The sequence below is a fragment of the Podarcis vaucheri genome, assembly GCF_965113315.1.
Source record: "Podarcis vaucheri genome assembly, chromosome: 4".
NCBI classification, from domain to species: Eukaryota; Metazoa; Chordata; class Lepidosauria; order Squamata; family Lacertidae; genus Podarcis; species Podarcis vaucheri.
In genome coordinates this window covers 63567878-63591277 of record NC_138762.1, presented here as the reverse complement: position 1 = coordinate 63591277, position 23400 = coordinate 63567878, and the positions used below count along the sequence as shown (strand labels likewise).

The 23400-nt window shown below is 39.0% G+C and overlaps 1 protein-coding gene across 11 annotated transcripts in view; it reads right to left on the bottom strand.

Annotated features, from left to right (window-relative positions):
• The window catches only part of DMD (dystrophin), a 1048023-nt gene that overhangs the window by 267723 nt on the left and 756900 nt on the right, over window positions 1-23400 (bottom strand). For all 11 annotated transcript variants that reach the window (XM_082219922.1, XM_082219929.1, XM_082219924.1 and 8 more), the window contains 2 exons: window positions 14428-14545; window positions 171-382 (listed from right to left, as the gene is read on the bottom strand). In XM_082219922.1, the coding sequence (XP_082076048.1) occupies window positions 171-382; window positions 14428-14545 (330 nt within the window). The remainder of the gene's footprint in view (window positions 1-170; window positions 383-14427; window positions 14546-23400) is intronic.

Here is a 23400-nt window from a genome sequence, read left to right as displayed (position 1 = left end):
TCGTTGTATTTATCATTCAAGTTCTCCATATAAAAGATTAAAATAAGCACAAAAGTCTATGATTTAACTATTAACACAAACTTAAATTGCTTATGTGGAATTCAGAAGCAGTTTCTGAGCATTAAAAAAGAAAGAGCAGTTCTTAATTCCCCCCTTTTTTCATTTAGTACCTTGAGTTCTGCGTTCTGCTTCTTTAGGCCTTCTACAGTGTAAGAAATCTCCTTCCATGATTCAAGCCTGGCTTTTGCACATTCCAGGACCTGCTCAGCTTCTTGCTTGGCTTCTAACCACTGTGTTGAATCTTTCAACATTTCATGTAATTGCTGTCTTCGGTTCTGAAGGTGCCCCTGGACTTCATCCCACTGGTTCTGTATCTTTTCAACTGGTGACATACAAGGGAAAACCAATGAAATAATTATTTGGAAAAAAATTATCTGACCACTCTGATCAAGTTCTCCACTCATTTGCATGACAAATACAATACAGACAGTCAGGAAAGGTTCATTAGAGAAGAGTTAAAGGAGATTTTTATATAATTCAGGCATCACTGATTTATTACAAAGTAACCCGACGCGGGTGGCGCTGTGGGCTAAAGCCTCAACGCCTAGGGCTTGCCGATCGAAAGGTCGGCGGTTCGAATCCCCGCGGCGGGGTGCGCTCCCGCTGCTCGGTCCCAGCGCCTGCCCACCTAGCAGTTCGAAAGCACCCCCGGGGGCAAGTAGATAAATAGGTACCGCTTACCAGCGGGAAGGTAAACGGCGTTCCGTGTGCAGCTCTGGCTCGCCAGAGCAGCGTTGTCACGCTGGCCACGTGACCCGGAAGTGTCCCCGGACAGCGCTGGCCCCCGGCCAATAGATGTGAGATGGGCGCACAAACCCCAGAGTCTGTCAAGACTGGCCCGTTCGGGCAGGGGTACCTTTACCTTTACCTTTAACCCAAAAGTATCACACATAAAACATCTATTCATCACATTATTTTTACACAAAATTGATACTTCCTTTTAATATGGAAACTGAGAATAGCTTTTGAAATAGAAAAGACAATCCTTTTCAACCAACAGTTACAGATAGGTAGCCGTGTTGGTCTGCCATAGTCAAAATAAAAAAATTCCTTCCAGTAGCACCTTAAAGACCAACTAAGTTAGTTCTTGGTATGAGCTTTCGTGTGCATGCACACTTCTTCAGATACACTGAAACAGAAGTTGCCAGATCCTTCTATATAGTGAGAAGGTGGGGAGGGGTATTACTCAGAAGGGTGGTGGGAATGGGAGATTGGCAGATAGCTGAGATGAGCCTGTTGACGACTCTTAACGACTGCAATAGGTCTTACAGGAAAAGGCAAGGGGTGAGAAGGTGAAAAATGGCTTAGTCATGTATAATGAGATAAGAAATCTTATCACCTTCTCACTATATAGAAGGATCTGGCAACTTCTGTTTCAGTGTATCTGAAGAAGTGTGCATGCACACGAAAGCTCATACCAAGAACTAACTTAGTTGGTCTTTAAGGTGCTACTGGAAGGAATTTTTTTATCTTTTCAACTAAGTGTGGAAACAATATACTTAACATTAGTTAGTGCACTAGAAAATAAAGTTAATCCTTACACCTGATCAAAATTGGTTCTCTATCTATTCATCTTCCATCCTTAACTATTTTGTAAGCAAAGAAATTGAATGCTTTGTAATGTTTCTGTGAAGTATGTATGAAGCAAGCATATTTTGGAAAAAGTTCAGAATCTGTTCCAAACATACATGTGTCAATACACATTCAGGGAATGGATGCAATTTAGGATAGCACCTGATCAACAATAGGGACATGGTAATTGCACAGGATATCATTCCCTATATTGCAGGTATTCAGGTCATTGCTTATGAAGCAAAAATGGCAGCATATGTACAGGATAAAGTCTGCAAAATCTTTTATAGCTTATTAGCAGTCATTTTAAGTGTTTCTTTGAAGATGGATGTTTAAGTATTCCTAACGCCTTATTCACAAAGCTGAGTTTTGTGTGAAGGGATTTATCAGTTTATGAAACATTTCCCTTGCTTGCCTGACCTCCACTATTAGAGGGCAAGCAGTTTATAAAAAAAGAACATTGCTTTAAAACATTTTCTATGGATGTGAGCTCAATAGCAGGAAAATGGTAGAGAAGAATTTTTGCAGCCCGACTTAGAGCCCTGGCTAGGGTTATGGCTTAGCCTCATAAAACCTCAAACATTACAATGAACATATGGTATTCAGTGGAGGGAAAAATGAGTTCTTTCCCTAGCCAGTGACCCTTATTTGAGAGCATGAAGAGCTCTTTCCTATGGACGTTATACAGAACTCTAAAAAAGTCAAGAATAAAAAGGTGCCAACTGTACAAATCCATTGCTCCAGAAAGGATTCTTTCTAGCTTTAGAAAAGGAAACAGGAAATTAATAGTGTCTTTTCCAGATAAAGCATTCCTCATGAGAACTGAAGGTAATACAGTCCAATGGGATAGATGAGATGAGTAATGATTTGAACCACTGAGTTTTGGCATTATAGCCAGTGTGGTTTACAGTTAGGGTGGTGAAGTAAGAACAGGGAGATCCATGTTGAAATCTGCATTTAGCCATGAAACTCACTGTGTTACCTTGGGCCACTTTCTCAGCCTAACTTTACAGGTTGTAAGGATAAAATGAGTCAGGGGGATGATACTTGCAAGTTTCTATGACCTCCTTGAAGGAAGGGCAGGATGAAAATATTAAACAAACAAACAAAGCAGCTGCTATCATTTTCATTTACAAGCAACAATATGATCTGCTGCCTATCATTGGCAGCAACACAAAAGAGCTTGTGAGAACATCTGGGCACCCTATAATGACCCATATGTATAAATCATATGTGATGCTAAAGTCACTGGGTGTAGACTTCCATTCTAATGCAACCCGGAGGTGTTTTTCTGCTCCCCACCTCTTCCTCCCTACGTTCCTCCAAGCTGATTCCATTCTTGTTTGTATGAAAGCTAAAGAAAGTTAATAAAATAATTAAAGACATAGTGATAGGATCTGCTCAGTAATAGCATTACATCTATATACTTTTATAAAGTTGAAGATTTTAAGGCCAAATTTGCTGTAATGCCACAGGTCCAAAGACTGGAACTGCTCCAGCTACCAGCACATTCAGATTCACTTTAGTCGAGGAGGTTTGCCAATTTCAAAGTTGCTATTCAATTTATTTTGCATCCTCCTGAGGTGCCTCATCAGTTTAGTCAGGAAGTACTGACACTGGAGCAAATTACATTTAAAAGCCAAACATTGGATAACTGTGTTGCAACATGTTTACCATTGATTCTGCAGTCAGAAAAGGACAAGATCAGCAAGTAAAGGCACTAACTTGAGACCTATTTTTATCACGTTTCTGTTTTGCCATAGTTCATTTATGGATAAGCTAAATACAATTCTCTTCACAGGTAAAATGAAAAGACTGATGCCAACTATCTGCACTATTCTTTCTCGAGCAAAATGGATTTATGAGCAGAATCAATAAACACATTTAATAGGTTAGATCTAAAGGGTAAATGAATATTATTTGAAAGTGGAGCTATAGCTAGTGGTGCTTGTGTCAAGGCAGATATTATTACTTAAAAATATTCTAACACCTTAATTAATACTATCAGTTATGCCACTCTGATCTAGCCACAATTTTTGGGCTAGCTTCCTTCTCCAATATTCACCTGAGTTCCACAAGGAAAGAACCTAAGCAAAATATCAAATTGCTGTGATTACTATTTTTCTTGTTAATTTATTAGCTGTGATGTGATCAATCACCTCAAGGCAATGTACAATAAAAAAGGCAAAACAAACAAACAAACAAACAAACACAATGTCTTTGCTGTTTTCTAGAAAAAGCAGATAGTGGGTGACTGTCATATCTCAAAAGGAGCAGCCACTCTAAAAGTCTTTCTCAGAATTACTGCAAAACAGGCTTCTGAGATCTTTGGAACTTGCAGGAGAAACTCTTTCACAGACCACAGAAATCTGCTGAACATAAAAGGTATGAGGCAGTCTTCTCAAGTAACCTGGTCCTGAGCTATAGAGGGCCTTATATGTACCAACACATTGTACCCAGTAGCATATTGGCAGCCAGTGCAAATCCTGCAAGCAGGGTATTAAATGCTGGCTGTAATTTGTCCCCACAAGCTACCTAGTTTCTGCAACCTGCTTTCTGCAAACTTGAAGCTTCTGGACCAACCCCAAGGGTAGCCCCAAGGAGAGTGTATTGGTGAGGTTACCAATGAAATATTCAAACTATCCCAATCCAGGAACAACTTTGGCTGTCTGACCAATCAAAGTTGGTAATAAACACTAACAACTGCCAGCCTCTGTTTGAAAAACATTCCAGCCAATTGACTCTTGGAAAACTATCAGCCCAAGCTCTTAGCATAGTTTAGGGTAAAAGATAACAAGTTATCCTTTGCACAAACCGTCTGCAAGTTTTACTAGTTTTTTGTGATGGTGGGGGGTGGTTGTTTATTTATTTATCTATCCCAGCAAGCTCTCCTTGTTACAGCCTTGTAACACTGACTTTTTTAGACACAAAGAATCAAAATGGAGGGAGGGAGAACACAACCATATAAAATGAGCAGAAAAGGAGGTGTTTTATTCTTTTCAAGTTCCATTCTGTAATACAAAATGTAATTTATTACATTATTAAGGATATTAAACTGTTGCTTTCCTTTCTATGTTGCTAGTTTAAAAATGGTTTAATATGGGATTTTAAATTTGGTTTTAATACCAAGCTGGAAGTGCACTATATAAATATTATTACAGTTGGCATTATTTAAATATATGCACATTTATCAAGAGCTATAACATTTCAGATTATAAAAGAAAAATGAAAAAAACAGTTTGTGGTGCATAACCTGCATATCATTCTGCCATCATTTGGGCCAGAAGTACATTAACTGTTTCAAATTTATCAGCATTAATCCTTTTAATGTGATTTTTGCCCTCAATATTTCTTCCATTTACCCCAACTTTTCAATTTTCAACTCCTTTGCAAGTATATGAAGTATGTTCCCCATTCTAAAGTGGAAACATTTCTCATTCTTAGCACCCTGAAAATCTTATGGTTTTTTTAAATGCCATTCATAAAAAAGCCATTTTTTAATGTTTTGTTTTAAAGGAGACTGTAACTAGCTCTGATTTTTTTAAAAAAAACCATAATCAAGTGAAATATAATTCTAATAAAATAAATGAATAAATGTCATCCTTGAGCGAAGGATGCTGCATAAGGCTTAAGACACTTGTTTAAAAAAGAAACTATGATTTCTTTATATCCAATTAAGCTCAATTATAAGTATTGTTTAAGCACAAAATAAAGTTCAGTCCTTGTGGGTCTAAGCTGGTTTAGAATTTGTGGGATTTTTCTGCTCCAGTGAGAGCGCAGGCCCTCATTTGGTGTTAAGAAACAGTTTGTTAAGAAGAATGATGTGCCAACTATGCTTTTTAAAAACCTTTCTCAAAGCTTTTGATTTATTAAATTCTGTCACTAAATAATAATACTTTTTTTTGCTTTTTATCACACTGGGCCACCTGGTAAGTTTTCTTTACTCATCGGTGATGCCTTACATTTTTGCTCTTTATATAGCACAGACACCTTATAGTTGAAAAAATGAAATCCCCCAAGGGGTCCTTCAGAAACCCGTGAGTATTCTAAAGTAGCTGTAGGGAGTCTTACCAACATATTTAGGTTTTAGAATAATCTAGGACATCAGGTAAAGAACTGTAGCTGAATTAAATAGCAAAGATCAGCAAAGTCTTGAAAGATCTAATCTCCCCCTTCTCAAAATATTTTGAAGAATGTTAAGGAAACAACTCATTAATTTTTTCCCATTCTTCATACTGCGGTTATTAACTAAAGGTGATGATGTATGTAATTATTTATTCTTAGTCCAGTGTTCCGTTCATACTTATGCTTGAACTTTGACTGAATTCTTAAACAAGCTGTCTGAGGGAACAGAGTTTCTAATTAGGAATTTAGCTGCTGTTCATGGATGAAGGAACTTTTAATAATCATTCCAACAAAACATATTTAAAGGGAATCTTTCTCCAGTAGTGCATTTAGAAATGGGACATGGAAATAATAAAATGGCGTTCCATTTTCTCTGAACATAAACAGAACATTATTAGCATTATTAAAATAAAGCAACTCTACTGAGGCACTTAAAACACTTTTGTACTTACTGATGCAAAAATATTATGGTCAGCTTTGCAGTTTAAAACTAGAAATGTGTGAAATATATTACCTACCTAATGAAGCATAAAGCCAACAATTTTGGATTTTTCAATGCTACAACCCCCATTGCTGACTGTCACACATCCATATTTACACTGTATTTCCTGATAGTTCTAGCAGCATATCTGCTAATAAGAATGAATAATGTATTCCAGCTACTGTCTTCCCCATCTTTTTCTCTTGTTCTGGTACTTTCAGAAAAAACTTATAAAGGTTTTCCTTGTCTCTTGGATCTTACTAAGGTGAAAATCTTATGATTACTTCAAATATGGCAAAATTCCTATGCATAAAACATGAAGACTACAAAAATGGCATCCAGCTTCTGTAGACTATCATGTTTCATTGTCATCATCATTGTCTGCTTATTTGTATGCCATTTCCCCAGAAAAGTGTACACAAACTGGCTCACAACATAGCAAATGAATAAAAATAAGGGCATTCTATGACATTTGAAGCAGCCCTTAAGTGTTATCTGAAAACATATAAAGGCCATACATTTCCTCTTGCTTTCCTAGATTAGTAATACAAGATTCTACAGCTAACCCTCTAACTGGGTTTCTCACAGGTAACCGGTGAAGAGATGCACATAGAATATTTTCTGTGTATATAGTTGTTTATTAATTGCTTTCCAAGATGATGTGCAAAATATAATAAAAAATGCATAATCTTAAATATTGTTCATGTTCTTAGAATTCTGCTATGAGAGTCATTATAGTAAGCAAGCAAGCAATGGGGTGCTATCCAGATGTTGTGGAAAAGAACTCTCATTAGCCATGGCCACTGCTGATGCTAGCTGGGACTTATGGTAGTTGTAGCCCAAAACATCTGCAAAGCAGCATGTTGGCTATTCCTTTTTAGGTAAACAATATCTGATGATGGTCTTTCAGCAGAGAGGGCAGAGAGAAACAAATGGTCATTTATGTCACTTTGGAAAGTTAGAAAAGCCTCACATACACTTCTTTTGCTAAATAAACCACACACACACGCAAAATTATAAAACTGTTTAAAACATCTCACATTGTGTTGGAATACTCTCTGAAAAGCCATCATTTGTATGCCACCATTTGATGGCATACAAACTTACAGAATCAGGCACTGCTAAGATGTGCCTGTCTTTTCAAAATTTGATCTTTAGGAAATTAATGGTTTTATCATTTAAGATTTAATGAGCAATTTTTTTAATGTACAGTGGTGCCCCGCAAGACGAATGCCTCGCAAGATGAAAAACTCGCTAGACGAAAGGGTTTTGCGGTTTTTGAGCTGCTTCGCAAGATGAATTTCCCTATGGGCTTGCTTCTCAAGACGAAAACGTCTTGCGTTTTTTGCAAGTTTGTTTCCTTTTTCTTAACACCGTTAATACAGTTGCGACTTGACTTCGAGCAGCAACTCATAGAACGCGGTGTGGTAGCCTTTTTTGAGGTTTTTGGCGATTTTTGAAGCTTTTCCAAAACTTTTCTGACACCGTGCTTCGCAAGATGAAAAATTCGCTAGACGAAAAAACTTGCGGAACGAATTAATTTGATCTTGCGAGGCACCACTGTACAACAAGTCACATGAAAAAACACAGTTTAGAATGCACCTATGAGAGCAAAGTGATGGAGAACATGTCAGAGATGACACCTGGTACTGTTTATCACTCACAACATGGAAATATTTACATCACAAGACAAATCTCTTTGGCAAACTAGAATAAGCTTTGCCCTTTAAAGGACTGACTGCAGAGCTGAAATATTTCCTCACTTGTCATAACATTTAGATTAGCATCTGCTAACTTTAACATGCACCTTTTATATGAAAAGTAAATGTTTTACAACAGATAAAGTGTTCAGAATGGATTAGGGGCCATCAATTCTGATTCCTGATTAGTCACTTAAATTGCTTTCAACCATCATTTTTAAATTGGGCACCACAATAATGGAAAATGAGAATGGCCCCTGGATTTGTCTCAATATGTGGTTATATATTTTCCAGGGTAAAATATATAACCACATATTTTGTTTTTACAGTTGTACCTTGGTTGTCGAATGGAAACTGTTCCGGAAATCCGTTCAAGTTCCGAAAACATTTGACAACCAAGGCGCAGCTTCCGATTGGCTGCAGGGAGCTTCCTGCACTCAATCGGAAGCTGCAGAAGCCACGTCGGACATTCGGGTTCCAAAGAACGTTCGCAAACTGGAACACTCACTTCCGAGTTTGCAGTGTTCATGAACCAAAACGTTCGCGTCGCAAGGCATTCAAGATCCAAGGTACAACCGTATTATTAAATGTTTTGACATGAAGTGGTTGTCCTAAAACAGTTTACAGAAAACTTTATCTCTTTTAAAAAAGAAGTTAAAGCTCACCATTAGTTCCTTACTATTGCTGGAGTGATATTCTAAACTCTCAGCCCACCCTTCTAACCAACCTCAAAGTGAGTTGCTCCTTGTCCTGACTACATACATCCCATTCTTGACTCTTGATGTGCTTGGCTAGTCCTTATTAGATGGGCTCCAGGCTAGAATACACCAATGAACAGCAACAATCTCTTAAATAACTTGTTTTTAATAAAATACAATAATTTTAGTTTTGGACACTAAGGTTACCCCAAAGAAGGGAAATTAATTTATTATTATCATGATGATCCTGTATTGGGTCAGGCAGGGAGAACAGATTCAAAGGTAATGCAGTAAGTGAGAATTTTCTTAATACACCCCCAATAACAAAGTGCAGCATAGCCTGACCCACTTCATTGATTACAACATAGCTTTCCAAACTGTGGGTCGCAACACATTAGTGTGTCTGCTGCAGTGTGTAGGTATGTCACATGAAGTCTACCCGCGCTTCTCCTGGGGCTGGAAAGGTTAGTTTAACCTCCGGTGTGCTAGTAAAACTTAGTGTGTCACCAAAAAAAGTGTGTCACCAACATGAAAAGTTTGGAAACTCTGGTTTACAACATTAATATACAGTGTATATGTGTGTGTTCATATTGCTATCATGAGAGCAATTTCATATTTACAGTTACATAATTTTTACTGCTTGATAAACTATGGCTATTATGAAGCTTAATCACATATAATTGTGATGCATTTCTTAACTCAGATCATCACTTAATGGTAAGAAGGCTGGAATGAGATAAAGAAAGCACTGTTTGAGATAACATATCTGTGACAGTGGCTACATTATCAGTAACAATGTGACAGTAGAGTTTATCATAAAGCAGTGACTTTAGAATTTATCATGCTCATTGTGCTGACAGTATTTAATTTCTCCAATAGAAAGAGATGCTAGGATAACCCTCTGATTTGGAAAGCAATTTTCCCTAATCCCAGATGTAAGTGAATGTGCATATCTCAGCTGAATTTGTATATTCTCCAGCCATTATGCACAATCTCCAAGAAGCCTTGGGAAATGTGCATTCAGTGGCGGGATTTTGTATAGGATCAGAGATACTTCACACACTCATTTCCCTATTGGGTAACTCTTCTTTAGCTGGACAAACTTCTACCCCCTGCTTACATACCCATGATGACGGACTCCATGGTCCAGCACCAGTGTGTGGAGAGAAAGGGTGTACATTTTTCCTCTCCCTGGAATTCCCCCTGTGGAGTGTAACAGACCTGGTAACAGCTGAGATTTGTTAAAAGGGGTCTGGACTCCCACTGCTTCTTCCTGCTGCTTGGCTGATCAGTGGTAGGTTATGTTGTTGGTCATTTCAGATCTTGCAGTAGGCCATAAGCAGCTCTGATAACCTCTAGCCTGGATTACTGTAAATTGTGGGGCTGCCTTTGAAAATGGTTCATAAGCTCCATTCAGTACAGAATGCAAGATGTGAACATACAACACCAGTTCTGGCTTGTCTGCATTGGCCTCCCATTAGTTTCCAGACTTATTTCTGGTTTTGACATTTAAAACCTTATATGAGTCAGGACCCCAATACCTAAAGGATCACCCTCTTCCCAAACAAACCAGCCCAGAAGTACAGAGAGTGGTGAGCAGAGAATAGTCCTTTTCCATAATACCGCAACATCTTTGGAATGTCCCAGGCCTAGCACCAACTTTACTTACATTTCAGTGCTAGTTATAAATGCTTTTAGTTAACCGGACTTACGTGCAGCTTGAATGATACTGTTGTTACAGTTACTCAATCCAAGTTTTAGTGTGCATTTTTAATAATATTATATCCTGTTTTAATATGACTTCATTTTTAATGTTTTATTGTATTATATATATCATAAATTGCTTTGAGACTTTTTAGCATAAAGTATTATGTAAGTAATCAATTAGAGCAATCAAATAAGAATGACAATATTTCCTATGAAGCACAACTGAACTTGAATAATTGTAATTATTTGCAGATTATGTGTAACACATTTATTTGAAAGTCTGTATAGTCTTTCCAGTTTATACGTATATAGTCTTACACACACACACACTTTAAATCAAATCCAACATGAATTGGAGATTTATCAGAATTACTACATCAATAGTCTAAAGTTCTGTGAAAGCTATAAAGTCCAAGTTTCCTTTGTTTCTTTGGTTATATATGTTTGCATTTAAATATTTTCTGGAGTTCAATTGTCAAAACCTGTGAAAAAGAGATATGGATAGCACTGTGACAGTGGTGATGCTTATTTCATTAAGATACCATGATCAACAGCAATGCTGTAATTCACAGTGGTGGTTTCATATATCCTTTTGTGTAAGTGAATGATAGGTTGAAGATTTTGCTATAAAGCTGTCAAACAGCAAGTTTTTCAATAAAAGTATTTTTATTACTATATTGCTCTGGATTGAGACACAGCCTAAAATGTTTTGCAGTGTACTTGAGCCAAAGCTCTTTTTAGCTAGTAATATATTGCTAGGTCTATTTGGATGAAAACTACAGAGTTTTGTTTAAAAAGTTATTAAAGTAGGTATGGGATGTGGCCCAGCTAGCGATCACCTGCTAGTTCACATAAGCATAAACATAATTAACCAAATATACACTAACACTGGATGGTATTCAACTAAATTTTACTCACAGCAGGTCTAATGAAATTAATGGACCCAACTAAATCATGTTCATTAATTTCAATGGATCTAATCAAAGTAAACCTTTGTTGAATACCACCCAATGAACTCCATAAATATGGAGCAATAAGAGAAAAGCACAAAGATGTAAAACAAAAGAATTTGTACATATTTAACAAGCAACAAAGATTCAGAAGAATGCAAAGACTCAAAAGGTGAGTCTACAGAATTGAAAAATGGAAAAATAAATTGTTGTTAGAGAATGGATATATTTAAAGCAAATACTCTAGTTTTAAAGGCACTGCAAAACCGAAAAGGTTAACAAATGCAAATAAATCAAGAGCAGAAAATCTTCGTACAGGAGTCCCCCTCCCTGCCCACTTATGTGTGACTGACTTGCCTGCAACTGCGTATGTATGTAGTGCTGGGACATAATTAAATTCAAACCCAGAAATGGTGGGAGAAAGCTGGAGAATCCTCGTGGGTCATGAGGAGACCCTCCCCGGAGCCTGAAGAGGACGTCAATGAGGGCGGAGGAAGCCCCAAAGAGATCAGAGGCGCAGTGTGGCTTTGTTTATGCTGCTCAGCCTCCTCAGCTAACAGCTGGTGTGTTCTGTAGCACAGCAGCCAGTTTCCTGTTTGTCCTCCAGCCTCCTGCTGGTCTCAGAGCTTCAATTCTAGTTGAGTATTTTTGGATACAGTATTTTTGGTATGAATTGAAGAGAGACACAGAGGGCGTTGAAGGAGTGTTTAGAGGGTGCACCCCACTTTACACAACTTCACATATGTGCAGGGGTCTTATGGGAAACCATAACTGAAAGAAATTACACAGCTTATGCTTTTCGCAAATATGTGCAATGGTCTAGCTAAACAGACCTTATCAAAAAGAGTAGAAGATCATATCAGTTTGCTAAGATTTATTTTGTACATTTGTGACTCTGTGACTGAGATCAACCACTCTCATATGGGGAATGCAGTTCTGGTGAATAATGTGTATTTATTTAATTTGTTTTCCATGTTTAATAAATAGTTCCAGTGACAACCTTTGCAACATATTAAGAAAAATAACCCACAAATCTAAATTATAGCATCATTTAGATAAATGTAGTAGCCCTTTCCTTTAAAAATGTCACACTCACATGGTTATCATATGATTTCATTATGCTTCTCAAGTAGACTGATTACTCTTGTGAGTGCTGATTTGAAATCAATGCCTGGCAAAGAATAATAGCTAACTCCAGAAGAACTTTCATCAGCTAAGGCCTTCAACAATCACATACTTGGAGAATATTTCATTAAATTTGAGTGGCAGAAAGTTACAGCAGTATGGATTTTCAATTCTAAATAAAATGCAGCCATTAAATTCTTTTGAAAACACACCCTTTTTGATGATAGTATATTAACTACAAGAAAATCAACAAAACAGCGTAACTTAATTTCTATTTAATATGCTCTTTTAAATAAGTTGCATAATTTTCAGTGCTGTAATAGCACCAACGCATAGAACTAAGAACTTAGTTGAGAGACTCACAGATGTGTGAGAAGTTTCCTAGTCTTAAAAAAGAAAGAAAGAAAATGCAGCGAAGGTGGAGCTGTGTATATGACTGAACAGAGGCCAATGACTTCTCCTATGTTAGTTTGTTCATCAAAATGCTCCACCCACAAACCTCCTTTCTGTCCTCTGGTAAAAAAAATATGGGGACCTTCTTACTTCATGGACAGTAAAGCTGTTGGGAGTGATTTTGGTCAGAAAAGCAGCCCAAGGGGAAAGGAATCAAAGCAGCTTCCAGAACTATTGAATGACAAGAAGTGAATCTTATGAATCTCTCAGCAGCTGGCAGCTGTAGTCTGGAATCAAGCTGTGTTGACTTCAAACTACAGGTGCAGCATGCTCAGCCATATTAATACAGATAGCAGAAGCCAGCACCGATTACCTATTCAGAGAGCCATATATAATTGTAGATTTAGAAGGGACCCCAAGTGTCATTTAGTCAAACCCCTGCAATGCAGAATCCTGCCCACAGCCATCCCTGGGTGGGCTTAAACCACCAACCTTCTTTAAGGTTAACAACTTGATGTAGTTATGGCAAGGATGAGAAAAGTTTGGCATGTGGAAGAGTAATCAGTAATACTAGAATGCATAAGTGCAATATATTTTATTAAACATGGGTATAGGGATACACAGACACATATGATATATAAATATCCAGAGTTAGGCAGATTTTGCCCCCAAAATCCTCTCCTAGGGTAAGAGGACTTTCAGGAGATACTTGGACTGTGGTATGGGGGCCTAGCTGAAATTTAGGTAAAATAACTTGTGTGAGTGGATGTCTGCTTGAAGAAGAAGAAGAAGAAGAAGAAGAAGAAGAAGAAGAAGAAGAAGAAGAAGAGTTGTTGTTTGGATTTGATATCCCGCCTTTCACTCCCTTTAAGGAATCTCAAAGCGGCTAACATTCTCCTTTCCCTTCCTCCCCCACAACAAACACTCTGTGAGGTGAGTGGGGCTGAGAGACTTCAAAGAAGTGTGACTGGCCCAAGGTCACCCAGCAGCTGCATGTGGAGGAGCGGAGACGCGAACCTGGTTTCCCAGACTACGAGACTACCGCTCTTAACCACTACACCACATTGGCTCTTTGTCTGATTTTCTCCTCTCACTGTAAAGGTAAAGGTAAAAGTAAAGGGACCCCTGACCGTCAAGTCCAGTCATGAACGACTCTGGGGTTGCGGTGCTCATCTCGGTTTACTGGCCGAGGGAGCCAGCATTTGTCTGCAGACAGCTTCCGGGTCATGTGGCCAGCATGTCTAAGCCGCTTCTGGTGAACAAGAGCAGCACACGGAAATGCCGTTTGCCTTCCCACTGGAGCAGTACCTATTTATCTACTTGCACTTTGATGTGCTTTCGAACAGCTAGGTCGGCAGGAGCAGTGACCGAACAACGGGAGCTCACCCCGTCGTGGGGATTCGAACCACTGACCTTCTGATTAGCAAACCTAGGTCTTTTCTGAGGATCCACTAATTCCCAGAAGAGGGTTTTCAGGGGTAATGAGTACTGCAGTACAGAAGAGAGGTCAGGAAAGCCCTGTTGTGTGAATGGCCTTAAGCTCACTTTAATTTTTTGGATACAGCCTAGTATTCTTACAGACGTAAAATAATAGGCATAGAAAATCCACTACTTACTTCGATCAGTAATGACTGTTCGAGCCTCTTGATTGCTAGTTTTATTTTTCAAATTCTGTGCTGCTGTTATTAACTCTTCCAGCTGAGGGCGCCTTTGTTCCAAGTCTTGTAGTGTTGCCTAAAAGCATAAATATGTATTTATATATATGCCATGTTTATATTCAAAACATATGCATAAAAGCACAAATAAATATTTATAGTTACACCATGTTTATATACATATGCATAACCAGTTTCCTAGAACTAATGGACCACAACAGTGTCATCGACGGTAGTCACTTCTGTGAGTTTTGGTGGCAAACCAATTCACAACCACTAGCAAAACTCAAATCCATGTAAAAATGTGTACTGAATTCTCATTTAAACAAAAAGGCTGCATACTGTAACTCAGACAGCGGTGGTGATTGTGGTCTGGCATAGCTGCTGGGGAATGAGGGGTAGAGGCAATGAGCCACAGTTGACGTCAGCTTTGGCATTGGCCAGCTGTGGGGGGCTGGTGGGATTGCTCACCAAAATTTAAAATTTGATCAGGCCAATTAGGGCCTGGTGGGTGATCCTCTGGTGATGGACCTGGCAGGGCCAGAATTCTGTGGGGTCTGCCAGCCGGGCATAAAAGCCAGGTGTACTTCCAGCAGACAGCACAGTCAGGGAAGTAATAATCCCACATGTATGCTGTGGCAGCCTGGAGGTAAGCGGGCTCATGTATGGCCTTGCTGTGGAATTATTTGGTTGCCGTATTCGGGGCCAGGGAGAAAATTGCCTGTGGACGTATTGGACCTGTTTGGGAGTTTTGTCTTCCTCACAGCAACTGTCACAACTTTGGGCAGAAGTGGTGAGGCATACTGGAGTTGAAGTGCATCAATCTTGTTTGAAAGAAGGTGAACAGGTCAATATTTCAGACAGTATCCTGGTTCGTTTGAATGGGTAGCTTATTTGCCATCCTGCCATCACCGCTGTCAAAATGAACTTGTATTGGCCTTATGATCTACCCCTGTTGCCTGCAGGCAGTGAGGCTTGGCTGATGAACATTTACTGGGGCCTACGAGATTGCAGATGTGAATGGTTTGGCAGCAAGCCAGCTGGGAGGGGGTGGGCTCATGTAGCAGGAAAAGGCATTGGGTTGGATCCTTAGTCTAAAGCTGGGGGGAATGGGGGTGCCGCACCCCCCAAATCCAGGATAAAACTCAGGTACCCCAGGAAGGCCAGCATGACCCGGAAGCTGTACGCTGGCTCCCTCAGCCAATAAAGCAAGATGAGCACCACAATCCCAGAGTCGGTCACGACTGAACCTATTGGTCAGGGGTCCCTTTACCTGTACCTTTACCCCAGGAAGGAGACTAAGGTAGGCCATAGAACATCCCTGAATGGTGTCCTGGTGGTATTTCTGCATTAGATCTGTGTCAGTGTGAGGAATCCTTTCACCAGGATCAACACTAATGGAGTTATCAGGCTAGCTGATTCAGTATACATAGGCAATGCCTATGCCAAATCTAATTTATATTTGTAATCAACAAAAGTTGTGACTATTTCAAGCTCAGGCAGGGTGTCATGTCTCTCTTACAGTATACCAAATCCCTCCCCCAGTAACCACCGGCTTGCAGTGCTGTGGCCCGAAATACCCATATATAAATACAATAGATAATTATAATGTATATGTGTGTGTCAATGTCCTGACTTATTGAGCAAAATGTTCTGGGATTAAGCCAATTCCACAGAACAAGGAAGGATACACAACAGCCCAGTACCAAGTACGTTAGCAAAATGGCCAATCACTTGAAACCAAAACTTTGGTGAGCACTAAGCATAGCAGCAAAGCAATCAGTTCTTAAATGAGAATGTGATGAAAAACAGCTGGGCACAATGCACCATAAAAATTAGCCATGATGATGGCCAAATTCAGTCAGGTTAGAGCTGTCAAATTCTGTGTAAAGGTTTGTTCACAATGGATTCCTTCTCTATTGCTCCTAAGAATTAGAAGAGAAGGATAAGCTGATTGGTTTTATGGACTCATTACTAAGGTATCTAACAGGGGCATTGCTTTCCCCCCTTAAAATAGATGCTATGGTGTTCAAATATTGGTTTCTTTACACCTATAGAGTATACTAGAAATAGTAGAGTTATCATCATTGTCTATTCAAACACTGTTAGAGTAGAAGTTGTACCCAATCTTTAAAATTCATTTTGAAGGAATATTTTTCCTTTTCTTCCTTCTTTCTTCCATCCTGGTCACTGTCACTTTCATAACCTTTGCATTCAAGTAAACTAGTTTTTCCAAATGCCAAGTGAAATGATATGAACCAACAGCAAACATTTTTTTTAAATGTAAAACTAATGCCCCTGACTTTTAAGACATTTTCCATATTTGTGGTTAGTGACTGTTCAAGGGAAATCTAATTTTCAGGTTCCTAACTTTTATAGGTTCTTTACACAAAAGTGTGGTTGAGATATGGAACAAATTGCTGAAGTCAGCAACTGAATGTGAATAATGTGAATCAGCTAAGGAAAAAAGAATGTGAATAATTCCAAAAATAGCTGGACTTGTAGATATGGAATACTGGACTTATCTGAATTGCCTTTAGTTATCTGTTGAAATAAAAGACTAAGTGGTTGTCGGCCAATGCAATCTACAAAGTTGTTCGGCAAGCCGACATATAAGCAAAGGATAAACTAGAATTCTATAACGCAGCACAGTTACTTCAGTTAGTCTTCAATTTTCTGTATTCATTTATTTTTTAAAAATATATCATCTACAGAAGCCAAAGGTGAGAGGAGCAACCAACTCCTTGTTTCCCACAGGAGGATCCCTTTCTTTTCCAATGAGATCCCATCTGATTCAGGCTCTAGGAGCTGACAGGTCCTGACAAAATCTCATTTTACCACTGATGCCATCAGATAAAAACAACATATATCTGTTATTTTGAGAGTAAACTGATGAAGACTGTCTTCTACCCCACTTGCTACTCATCACAGTTGTCTTCAGCATATGGTGCACAAGTGGGGCCTTCTTTTCCATCATCCCATACCCCACCAGACCTGTAGATCTGCATCTTTCCAAAGTTTAGTCACTTAGGCACCACCAAGAGGGAGAGGGCAGGTTCCAGCAGTTCATAAGCCTACTGACTGCCACTTCTACTGTATAAGTTATTAATAGTGGTCCATTAGCGTTATCTTACATAACAAATATCTAATTTAAAGGTGCTTGAAGAAAGTACTAAACTGCATTCCAATATAAAATAAAAACTGATTGGAATGATAACTTATTGAAAATTGTTTAAAGTTGCATCAGTGTACAGAATTTTTCAGCAAGGAAGTAGAGGTTATTAGTATTCTGATATGCTGGCTGATTATGTAAAGCTGGTACATTATATGTATGCATTTGTAAAGACTACAATTAAATCTTTAGATTACATCTAAACAATATAAGGAAATGTAGATATACCACACCTACTACATTGCACCTGCATAACAAAAAAATGCATGGTTAAATTGTTAACTAGATTGTTTTTGTTTTCTTTGCACTGAGCAAAATGTGTTTGAGAGGAAAGAAACTTCATTTACATATGCAAATTATTTCAGAATTAAATTACAAAATACAGTATTTTACTGATTTCAAGCCATTAAGTTTCTTTTTCATAAGAAACATTTTGTTTTAGTCAGCACAAAGTTCCATTTCATTAGATACAATTCTCCCTCCAGGAAATCATTATAAATAGAAACTATATCCTTTAACAAAATTGGAAAAAATGGAGCAATTAGTTATCCAGCAGCAGTACTAAACGAATATGGCTCTGTAAAACAAAAATAGTAACAGGAAACACTTTTCCTCTCTAAGCTTCAGTTAATTCTTACAAGGAAAAAAAATACTGATTTACAGCTGTATCCACATAACAGCATCTTCAGGCCCTATAAGCTATCTATCTGAAATATCATCTTTCATATTACATAATTCTGAAGCAGCCAAGTTTACTGTCTTCCAATAAAAAGTGGGCACTTGGAAGCCATGCGAGGAAGCAGACTTATTATTCTAATATGACAACCAGGCTGCCTGTAGGTGGTTTTGATGGGGATGTGCATCCAAAGCGTCACTTCAGAGAACAGTTCATTTTTGGAATTCAAATGGGGGTTGATGCTGTGGAACGATGAGATTCTATTAAGCAGAAAGAACCTTGTGGGTGCTTTTACAATGGTAAGTAGATCATGATATTACCTCTGTCTCAGATAGATTGAGAAAGCCCTCTGCTTCTGTGCAAATGTATGTGACAGGCTGCAGAATCAAGAGGCCACCATGTCACATGTTATCACCTCATGGACACTGGCTGGCTGCTGGACTTCTAGATGTGCTGGAGAACTCTTAACCTCATGTAACCAGAAGTTACATGCTTAGTGAAAACTAAGCAGTCTGACCGTTAAATGACCTATCTTCTATGTTGATATTGATGACTGCAGAGAGAAAGAACTGTGCAGTTGCTTGATACATAGCATGGCAGCTCCCTGTGTCTTGATTCAGAGCTTTTGAACTGAAGACATGGTGACGGTAGGGCAAAGAAGGTGCCTTTTCCAGCTGCCTTACAGACTGCATGACTGCTCCCACAACATTTATTGGTTGTGGATTGTACCTTCCTAGAGGTACGGTATTTTTTTATTATTTATTAAATAATAGCTACAAAAGAGAGGGCATGCGATGGTACACCTACTGTGGAATGTGCTGACATTATAATCATATTGTGCAGCATGCTGAATTTTTTTTTATTTGCTAAGGTGTTTAAGTCGTCATGCATTATAGTTTTAAAGTTCTACTGCTGCCTCTTATTTTGCTAATTTATCATGAATGTTAATGTTTTATTGCTTTGTTTTGTTTCGTTGTATTTGCCATGAGAGATTTATTCATGCCCATTTAACACTGCCTGGGATCTGTTTGAATGAATTGTGCCGTACACATATTTTTTAAATAAATGGGCAGAAATGTGCAACTAGTTTGGAATGAAATCTTTGGCATATGTGGTCTGCAGTTATTAGATATGAACTGCTTCCACCACAACCCCTGGGGGTTAATTTCAGAAATTGTCCACCTTTCCACAAAAATACTTCTTAAATGGGCTAGTAAAGTTTTCAAATCCTACACAAACAATATATAAAAACAGCAATGATAAAATTGTCAGCAGATGCACCAATCTTATTGCAGCAATTTTGAATGAACATAAGAGCCCTGCTGGATCAAACCAAAGTTCAGCATCCTGTTCTCACAGTGGATAAGATGCTTATGGAAGCCGGAATGCAGCACATGATCTCCACAGCATGATCTTCCCACTCAGGTACCACAGTGACTAGTATTCAAAGGTATACCACTCCTAATACTGAAGGTAATACACAGTCACTACTAGCCATTCATAGCCCTATCCTCCATGTTTTTACCTAGCAACAGAAAAGCAAGGAAGTGGCTTCACATATCTGGAATTCCAGAACACAGAACTTACTCTGTTTCTCTTTCAATATCACAAGAAAAACAGAATGCAGAGCAAGGCATCTCCCCTTGATCTGAGGGAGATAATACACAGGATATCACAATCCCAATGTATTCAGGACACATTTATCTGGGTATAAAAGCAATGGAGATGCACCATAAGAGTGAGATAATTTATCCAAATGCCCATAAAATTGTTACGGGGCAGTTTAATAGGAAGAACAAATGAGAGGTTTTTCAGTGTAAAATTAAAAGCATAAGGCTTAAGGAAAGCAACTTGACGGAGGACTCAAACTGAAAACTGTTTCCTATATGCCTAATGAAGAATGAACTCACTTGAAAAACATCAGAGAGTGGAAAGGCAGGTAAGGAACTGTGTGATTTTTGTGATGGCAACAATATGCCAAAATAATGTATCCCTGGTTGGAGAAATTTTATATTTCCTGTAAAAATAAAAAAGGATATTCCACAAAGTCCATATGAGGAAATAGGTAAGCATATGCAGAAACAGGAGCTATGGAATTACACAAATTATTTGCACTTGCAAATATTTAAGCTGGAGCATCTAAAGATGCTGACTTTAATTACAGGAAATATTGTGGATAAATCACTGAAATAAATCTATGTTTTCTAGCAAGCCAGATTCTTCGCAATCCAGAGTACTCTATTAAAGTGAGCCCGATCTCTTTTATATAATTATATAGTTCTAAAAAGGTTACTAGGAATCTATTTGTTCCACCCCTCCTTACATACTGATGAACCTTATCTCTTTAAGCATTATATGTGATTGTCAGTAGCATCAGACTGATTAATCTCAGAAGTCACCTTCAGCACTATCTAGTCAAACACAAACACAGAGCAGAAGGAGACTAGAAAGGAAAAGGGTAATGTTCACACTATTTGTGAGCATATGGTAAAATGTCAACTAATGGGGTCAGGTTGACAGCAGCTTACCCGTTGGAAATCAGATGTCATGATAGATTCTGCTAGCTGAGAGAAGATATTAAGAAAATAAGAAGATAAAAATGACACTTCTGACGGATAATAAAACAATTAAGGGTGAATCAGTCCATGGATAGGGAACTTGAACTAATAAATTTAAACAAATTCATTGGGGGGTTGATGTCAAAGCCTAATAATAGTTAAGGTATCATTAATGTTTAAAAATATGAGTGTTATACATAGTTGTGATACTTTGATCATAACAGTTTACCAAACACACCTACAAACATTGCTGGTTATACTTTAAGGAATACATTCCAAAATGTATTCTCAGTATCAGTCCATAAAGGTTTTTATATACTTTAATGTAAGCTACTCAAATAGTGTAGCATGTATTGAGGGGAAGCATGTACATGTCTTGTTTACTTGTATGCATTTTTAATTAAGGTTGCACAAACATACCATTGCTAACATTATAATCTACAAAATGTAACAATTTGCATAGAGGAAAACACTTAACTTTACAAAGGGAGTTAAATTTTTCATTAAAGTTGTGGGAAATACACATATCATTTCTCTGTCTCTCTTGACTTCTTCTGTGTCCATATATCCCATGCTCTATTAGCTCTGTACCACTGTGGGAAATGTTAGCACATAATATCATTTCACTCTTGATTGAATCTACCTGAAGGAGTGATTTCCCCTCATATGCTTATGTATCATTTTTCATGTCAGTTCTCCTGCAAATGAACCCCAGGTATTGTTTTGAGACACATATCTGATTAACAAGTGGAAATTGAGATAAACCCATTCTCTTGGGTTTTAACAGAACCTAATTTTGCTTCTAATTCTTATTAATTAAAATAATATTGCCATAATATTTATGTTGCTTCTTCTAGTGTTTTGGCAGATTTTTTAAAAACAAAAGCATCAAGAAGCCACTGTTGTGCTTTAAACCTCACTTACTGGCTGCCACAGCACTGTGCTGCCAATATGCACAGCATCATGCTCATCAGCCTGTAACTGGCACAAATGTTTGCGCCTCGAGGCCCCCAATCCCTTCCCCAAAATAACTGCACACTGACACATAATTTTGGTTTAAGTTAATGGGCAAAATTTAGGCCACAGCTTTATTGATTACAGTGGTACAGGCATTGGCAACAGACTATAACTGACTCCTGCCTCTCTGGCTGGTAGTCTGAAGGGTAAACACCAAACGAGGGAGCAACATTAATGAAGATCAACCGAAGATCACCCCGGGGTTCCTGTGGTCCTGGCATGGCCCCAGCCCCTCAAGCGGACTTCAGATGAGATCCAGGACCCCCAGATTCCTTTACCGGAATACCCTGTTCCTGGAGGGGCAGGTGATGGCCGCACCTCCCCTCCCACAAATTTCAATAAGCCAATTACCTAACCACCAAACCTTACAAAGTTGCGACAATTGTTAGGGGGGGGGGGTAGGCGAAAACCAAGTGGCTACTGCCAATTTGCCAAACAGAAAAATTCCTACCCTGTCCCCATTCCGAAACAGGCAACCAACCAATGTCCAAAGCAAGGCCAAAGCAGCACAACCTACACAAAGGGAAGGGAGGGTGGGTGTTTGGCAGCATAAAGCTGCTGCTTTTATAGCCCCCAACGATTGCACAGCTTGCCATGATTGGCCCAAAAGGCCTGGTACAATCGAGGAGGGCCAATGGAGAGGGCTGTAACACACCCAGGAATCCTAACCTGGTGGGGGGTGTCTCAGGGTCCCGAGCGCAACCAGGACCCTCCCTAAAGAGGATCCCATTTCTTGCACGACATCTATAAGCTTTACCCACTGAGAAATCTTGCTGAGAAAAAACAGTTCAAGCAAAGCTAGTAAGAAAGGAATGGCTGAAAGAACAGATAAAAATCCAGCAGAACTCATGGTCAGGGAAATAAACCGACAAAGGGATTACTTACTTGGCTAATTATTTAAATTGTGGGCACAGAAGGGGTGCTGCAGGGAGCACCACAACTGGGAGGTAAAGTGGAAGGCAAGAGGTGAGCGTTTTGGCATCATGCAAGGCGATGTTGAAATCTGAGACCCTAAGGTCCACCACTGTCCTCTATCTACAGCATGGAGTCTACACTGCACTGGCTCTCTAATAAAGCCAGCGTCACATTTCAAGGACTTTGTCTTTCAATATCAGAAAAGCTTGGAGTCTAAAAACACCACAGCACTGAACTTTAAGAGCACACTCCTCTAAGGTGGGTGGTATTGCAACCAGGCCTCGGTCACACCAGTGATCAGGCAACTAGCTGTGAAGCCAGCCAACCAGTGGTGATTGGCCAATGTCAGCGGCTAACATGTGGATGTTCCCCTGGAAGTGGGCCCAACTGGCCAATGAGTGCTGCTTGGGCCCGCTCCCAGGGGGATAAATTGCCACCCACCTTGACTCTCCTCTTCAACCACCTTGTTTCGCCAGATATCCCTCCCTTTATATTGGTTTTTGCTTACACTACGGCCTCAATATGGACATTGTTGGCAGCTAAATTCGGGGCTGGGCAGGATTTTTTCCCACTTGGCCATTTGGTTTTTGCCTACC